The 6,658-nt window shown below is 35.8% G+C and overlaps 1 protein-coding gene across 1 annotated transcript; it reads left to right on the top strand.

The window, feature by feature from the left end:
- The first annotated feature begins 802 nt into the window (after positions 1-802).
- On the top strand, positions 803-2,667 carry si:dkey-117n7.5 (uncharacterized protein LOC559444 homolog). The gene is made up of 2 exons (XM_044359007.1): positions 803-1,354; positions 2,167-2,667. Exons 1-2 carry the CDS (start codon positions 1,291-1,293, stop codon positions 2,340-2,342), a joined length of 240 nt encoding a protein of 79 aa, XP_044214942.1. The 5' UTR covers positions 803-1,290; the 3' UTR covers positions 2,343-2,667.
- The last annotated feature ends 3,991 nt before the right edge of the window (positions 2,668-6,658 follow it).

Raw genomic sequence — 6,658 nt, 5'->3', positions numbered from 1 at the left:
TTTTATATTTAAATATGTTTCTGAAAGTAATCTAATAACATAAGTGTTGCCTAACTTTATTTCCTTTCACTATAGTATTAAACTTTATTTCAGTAGATGGTTTAAGATGTGTAGATAGTTTGAGAAAGTTGAACCAATGAAGGTTGTATGCTTAGATATCATGAAGTGTTAATAAGAGGGTTAATGTTTGTTATTAGGAGAACTGACTTCTTATGAAACAGAAGTAAACTGCTTAGCTGTTATCAATCAGAAAATATCATGAAATGCTTGAACATTATGAAAAGAATGTATTTACAGCTTTAATGTGAAATATGAGGCCACAGTGACTCTGAAGTGTGATTCTTGCGTGTTAAAACTCAGAATTAGACTTCCACAAAATTCCTTTACTCCAGGAGATGCAGGCTGCAAACCACCAGTCACACCTAAAGCCCCTAGAACAAAGAAATTGAATATTCATCAATAATTCGGCACGAAAACCTTTAGACCCAAACTCCTCCCGTTTTATCGTAACTTATAAAAACAGCCTCAAAAAGATTCCTCTTTGAGCTGGCCTCCAAGTACTCAAGAAAATTCTTAAGACATCTCTTTTATTTGTTTTTCAACCAAATATATCCGTATTTAACCTTTTATTGCAACAAGTTAATGCGTTTTGTTTTATTTGTAACATTAAGTCTCGTATTTCCACGTATAGTAATTTTATTTTGAAGTAAACACGTACAGTATTTTATTTTGAAGTTGACGCTGCTGAAGATTTCAGCGTAGTCAGACTAAACTTTATTCGACACTCAACTTAAATAACTACAAGTCAACCAAAAAGCCTGAATCTTCAACTTAAAGTCCAGAAGAAGAGGAAGGAGAAGAAGAACTGAACTTACCTGCTCTGAGAGCAATACTGCAAACCAGAAGTGAAGCCGGCCTAAAGACTCTTTCAGAGCCGCCTGAAACGGCTACAGTATTTTATTTTGAAGTTGACGCCGCTGAAGATTTCAGCGTAGTCAGACTAAACTTTATTCGACACTCAACTTAAATTACTACAAGTCAACCAAAAAGCCTGAATCCTCAACTTAAAGTCCAGAAGAAGAAGAAGAAGAGGACGGAGAAGAAGAACTGAACTTACCTGCTCTCGTAGAGCAGTAAGCTACCTAGAAATACTGCAAACCAGAAGTGAAGCCGGCCTAAAGACTCAGAGCAGCCTGAAACGGCTTGATTCTTTACCGGCATTCAACGCCTCTGCATCCACTGATATGCGCCACAGCCCACAGCTGATCCTTCACTGCAACACCGCTGGAGATGCTGCACCAACAACGCTGGACCTGCCAAGATGACGCCTCTACCACGACGAGACGCCTCAACAGTAAGGCATAACATGGTTTTGTGATCAAGGGTTGATGTCGAATAAAGTTAAAAGAATTTATTTAGAGAAGTTGAATTAGTTTTCTCCTCAGCATTCCCAGGTGCAACACGTCAAGCCTCGAGTCACGCACTTCGAGCCACTCTTGCTGAATAATTTTCTTTATTAATTTTATTAACATTCATAGACCTTATTGATTTATTTGTTTTACTTTGTTTTTATTTATTATTTTCTTTATATTATCGTATGATTTATCATGTATCCTCAAGATGTTTAGCTATTAATAAATGTCTTAATTTATCCTAAAAGTGTGGGGTTGTTTCTTTGAGCTGCGGTAAACAGAGGTCACTGTTTGGGACAAGAACTTACGATCATGAGACTGATTCATTGATTAAATTGAACAAGAGTTAGTGCTTCCTCCTGGCACTAACAAATCCTAACCAAAAAGGAGGTGGTGCCCCCGTCAGAATCTGCCTTGAAATCTACCATTTGTTAATTTATAGTAGGCTCTATAAGTTGCATATAAGTTAATGTTGTCATTTGATCTGTTGTTAATACAAAAATATTGATTAGTGCAGCTTGAAGAAGATTCGTGCTCCAAAACACATAAACTCCCTCATGCCATCTTTTAATTGCTATATTTCTATAACTCCACTGTCTGAGCCGTCTGTGTGTAATGTGTTGTGTGTCGCTCTCGCTGAATCTGACCTGAAAAAAGTTTTAAGATAAAATATGATAAAAAATATGAAAATGTGCTTGCATGAGTCTCACTGTTTAGTGTAACACTTAAATGTCTCTCCTGTGTCTCCATCCAGAAACCTGTTTGCTCAAATATGACGTTGGCGGCTGCCAGAACTACACCTTAATGTGGTTCTTCGACAGCAAACGTGGGGAATGCTCCCCCTTCTGGTACGGCGGCTGCAGCGGCAACAGCAACCGCTTTGAGACACAGAAGGCTTGTGAGAAGCTTTGTCTGACGAAGAGTCGATGAGGAGGATGTTGGACGAAGAAGATGAGAAAATCTTGAGAAAAAAAAAACACATTTTCAAGGAAATAACCAAGGAGACTTCCCAGATATCTTTAAATTTCTTATTCACAGCTGGGCTTTTTGTCTCAAGGAGTTTCCTTTAATTTTCTTCTTCAACATGCAAGTTTTGTTTTTCTGGGGAAAAAAAGCAGCTTTATTTTTATGAGTATGGAGATGTTTTTTTGTTTTTTTTCCCACTGGTGATTTGCACTCTTTCTGTTGGATGTTGATTCCAGTTGCTGGAAATGCTTCTTTCAGGACTTTTATGAAGAGATCAGGTGCTATTTTTGAAAAAAGAGGAGCTGGATAAATCTGGATTTAGTAGCATTTCTGCAGCAACAATCAATCATTTTATATTTTGTTCTGTTTCCAATTAAAATTCATATTTCACATTACATCAAAAGTCAGCATTGTCTATCAATATCTATAACTGCGGATTCATTTTCAAATCCTGTTATCAATTAGCCAGTTAGAGGGTTTTCTCCTCTCCCTGAGGTGAGGGACTAATTGATATCCAGCTTGGTCTGGTTTGGTTTCAGGCTGCAGCTAATGATTATTTTCATAATCGATTAATCTGTCAGTTGTTTTCTCCATTAATCGATTAGTTGTTTGGTCTATAAAATGTGAAAAATGTGAATCAGTGTTTCCCAAAGCCCAAGATGATGTCATCAAATGTCTTGTTTTGTCCACAACTCAAGGATATTCAGTTTACTGTCAGAGAGATTAAAGAAACCAGAAAATATTCACATTTAACAAGCTGGAATCAGAGAATTTGGACTTTTTATTTTTTTTTTAATGGTTCAAAACAATGAATTGATTAACAAAATATTTAAAGATTAATTTTCTGTCGATTGATAAATCAATTGATCGACTAATCATTGCAGCTCTAGTTTGATTTTATTGTCATAAAACATCCTACACTTTTCCACATGTTCACCTTAAAAACAGATTCAATCCAACAAACAAAATAAAACAAACTATAAACAGCATATTCATTTATATTTATATTGTTCTGCATAAAAGTGCAAAAAAACACCAAAAGTTAAAATAACTAATTTCCATCAAGGTCTTGACAACACAGACTTCCGACCCTCTGCCACATTACTGACTCAAAGCTGTGCAGAGATTTACTTATAGAACATTTTAGGGCTGCTAATGATTACTTTCATTATTGATTGTTCTGCCAATTATTTTCATGATTAATCTTTTTGTCTACAAGATGTCAGAAAATGGTGAAAAATGGCCATTATGTCTTATAGCCAATGGTGACGTCTTCAATGTCTTGTTTTGTACGATCAACAGTTCACAACCTTAAGATGTTCATTTTATCATCATTTATAACACAGAAAAGCTTCAAATCGTCACATTTGAGAAGCTCAAACCAGCAAAACATTTTCCATCTTTGCTTAAAAAAATATTAAAATGATTATTTGATTATCAAAATTGTTGCTGATTAATTTTCTGTTGATAGACTAAATTCGACTAATCGATGCAGCTCTAATCGTCATTAAACAACATGTACATTTTTACTGAACAGCCATGTCTCTCTTTCTTTCCATTTCATTAAATCAAAAGTTTTTACACCTGTTTTTGAAAACTGCAATAAATCCTGAAGATCTCACATCATCTAGTCAGCTTTTAGCCCCCCCACACAAAGATTTAGATCCAACAGTACCATTTCTTTGAATGTTTACTGAATTTGGACGATGACTAGTATATTACCTGCTGGTACTGAACCCTGTTAGCAGTGTTTAACCACTAGAGTGATTTAAAATGTCCTATATTTAAAGATATAACGATTCCTTCTGTTTTGGATAATCTGTAAGTGGGCATACGGTTGTTTAAAAAGACCAGACCAACAGACATTTACTTTACTTTAGGGCTGCAACTAACGATTATTTTCAGTTGGTCAGTCTATAATATGTCAGAAAATGGTGAAATGTAAATCAGTGTTTCCCAGAGTCCAAGATGATGTCCTCAAATGTCTTGTTTTGTCTACAAAGATATTCAGTTTACTGTCACAGAGACTAAAGAAACAAAAAAAATCAGAGAATTTTGACTTTTTTTTCTTAAAAATGGCTCCAAACAGAGCATTCAGCTAATGATTATTTTCATAATCGATTAATCTGTCAGTTGTTTTCTCCATTAATCGATTAGTTGTTTGGTCTATAAAATGTGAAAAATGTGAATCAGTGTTTCCCAAAGCCCAAGATGATGTCATCAAATGTCTTGTTTTGTCCACAACTCAAGGATATTCAGTTTACTGTCAGAGAGATTAAAGAAACCAGAAAATATTCTCATTTAACAAGTACTGCGTCATAGCCACAAGGTGTCACTAGAGCACTAGAAAAGCTGCAGGTATCCTCACAGTGAAGGTCTGTATGGAGCTCATTCACAGAGCAACATGGGTTAGTTTCTATTACTATGGAGTGATGTTATTGAGTTGTCTAGAAGTAAGAGAGGTATAGTAACTTTACTGGCAGAGCTCAGTTAGCCTTACATATGTGCAGTAATATATGTCTGAAATATGCTCCAACAGTTAAGTTTATCAATACTGTAAGAACAGAGATTTTAGTTTGCAGATAGTTTCTGGGTTTGTTATCACTCAGCATTCATGACTTTACAAGGACTCTCTCATAAAACCGTTTCATCATTAAGCACACAGTGAGAGGAAGCATGAAAGATGTCCCAGTAACTACTGTAGGTAAACACCTTTACACACAACATACACACCTGACTCCATACAAAGACTACACTATTTAAATGCAGGTCAGTCATGTTAGTTTTCATAGTGAGATTCACATTTCTCACAATTACTATTCACATCAAGAGGCTGGACAACTGATGGTACAAATAGCATTTTTAATCAACAGTTTGGGGGACTGGCTGTATGCTGAACTGAAGAAGGTGTTAAAAGGAGTAAACAAAATGTCAATAAATATTTGGCCATGAATGCAGCTTCACCAGTTAGAAGGACAACATTCAACCTACTGTGTTTTTAATGGAGATTGATTTGACACCAGAATGTTACAGACATTTCAAGCCTCCACTGATGTATGAAACTTAAGTTGACTGATACTTAGCAAGCTAAGCTAGTTTTTGGTCAAAGGTGTTAATTTGAACATCAAAGTCAAATAAAGTAAAATATTTGTGACTTTGACATGTAAATTTATATTTTAGTTCCTATAATATATCCATGGTCAAAGTTAAGGAAAGTTGAATTCTGCTGGCTGTGGACCATGACCTTTATGCTTGGGAAACTTTAAATATCTACAATTAACTGAATTGATTAAAGATATTTTTCTACCTTTAGGCCACCAAAACATCAAGAAAGAAAAGATTGTGTTTCAGTGAATGTTGCCTCACCAGATTTTAATTCCTGGCTGTGGGGAAAAGGCTTTGAAACATTTAAACCTTATTGTGGAAATGAAAGTAATATAATTAATTAATCTTGGTCTAAAATGTCTGTCATAAATTATGCAATGAGCAGACACTTGGACTGAAAGTAACTGAACTATAATCTCACATCGGTGTTCTCTAGCTGCTTAATTGAACTTTTCCTGTTTGGAAATATTAAGAGAAACAGATACTTCGCTCCAAGTTGTTCACCAGGTGCATATGCCAAAGACTTTTATCAGGTTTCTGCATTTCTGGGACATTAGGATGTGAATTACAGTCCTTCTGCACACATGAAAGGAACAAAAGTAATACATGAGCCTTTATTGGTCTATTAACTTAAATTGTAATAATGCAATTGCTTCTGAATGTGTGTGATGCTCAGTAATTTTTTGTTTCATTGTTTTACAGCTGTGTCTTGGTTTGTAGGAAAAAGTATTTTTGGGGACTCAAGTGTGTCACATGGCCTGCAATTCCAAAAGGGACCACCTGCAGACCAAGGGAAGAAGGTGAGTTACTCCTACTTAAAAACTCTAAACATTGCTGACCTTGTCAAATTAATTTCAGATTTTTTCCCTTGGGAGAAAAATTGATTCTAAAGTTAACATTGATAAAACAGGCTGAATACTGTTCAGGAGTTATTGAGAACAAGAGGAGAAAGCTCTCACTGAACTACACACAGAGTCCAAGTGATGGTGCCAGCGAGGTTCAGGGTTTTGTCATTTTTGTAATATGAAAGCAATTAAACTGTTACTGACCCGTGTCTAGACAGCAAGCGTGTCAGACGCGTTTTTTATGCACATGTCACATGCAACAGCAGATAGGCTACACTCTCATTTTAATCTATGCAGCTGTCTGCACCTGCAGGTTGCGTCTCATGGGGG

This window comes from Thunnus albacares, chromosome 8 (genome assembly GCF_914725855.1).
Source record: "Thunnus albacares chromosome 8, fThuAlb1.1, whole genome shotgun sequence".
NCBI lineage: Eukaryota > Metazoa > Chordata > Actinopteri > Scombriformes > Scombridae > Thunnus > Thunnus albacares.
This window is presented reverse-complemented; position numbering and strand designations above follow the sequence as displayed.

Excerpts from the sequence above, each read along its gene's own strand:
- si:dkey-117n7.5 (XM_044359007.1), top strand. The coding sequence starts at position 1,291 with ATGCTGCACCAACAACGCTGGACCTGCCAAGATGACGCCTCTACCACG. Across the intron at positions 1,355-2,166 it reads CACGACGAGACGCCTCAACA|AAACCTGTTTGCTCAAATAT; the intron begins GTAAGGCATAAC and ends GTCTCCATCCAG.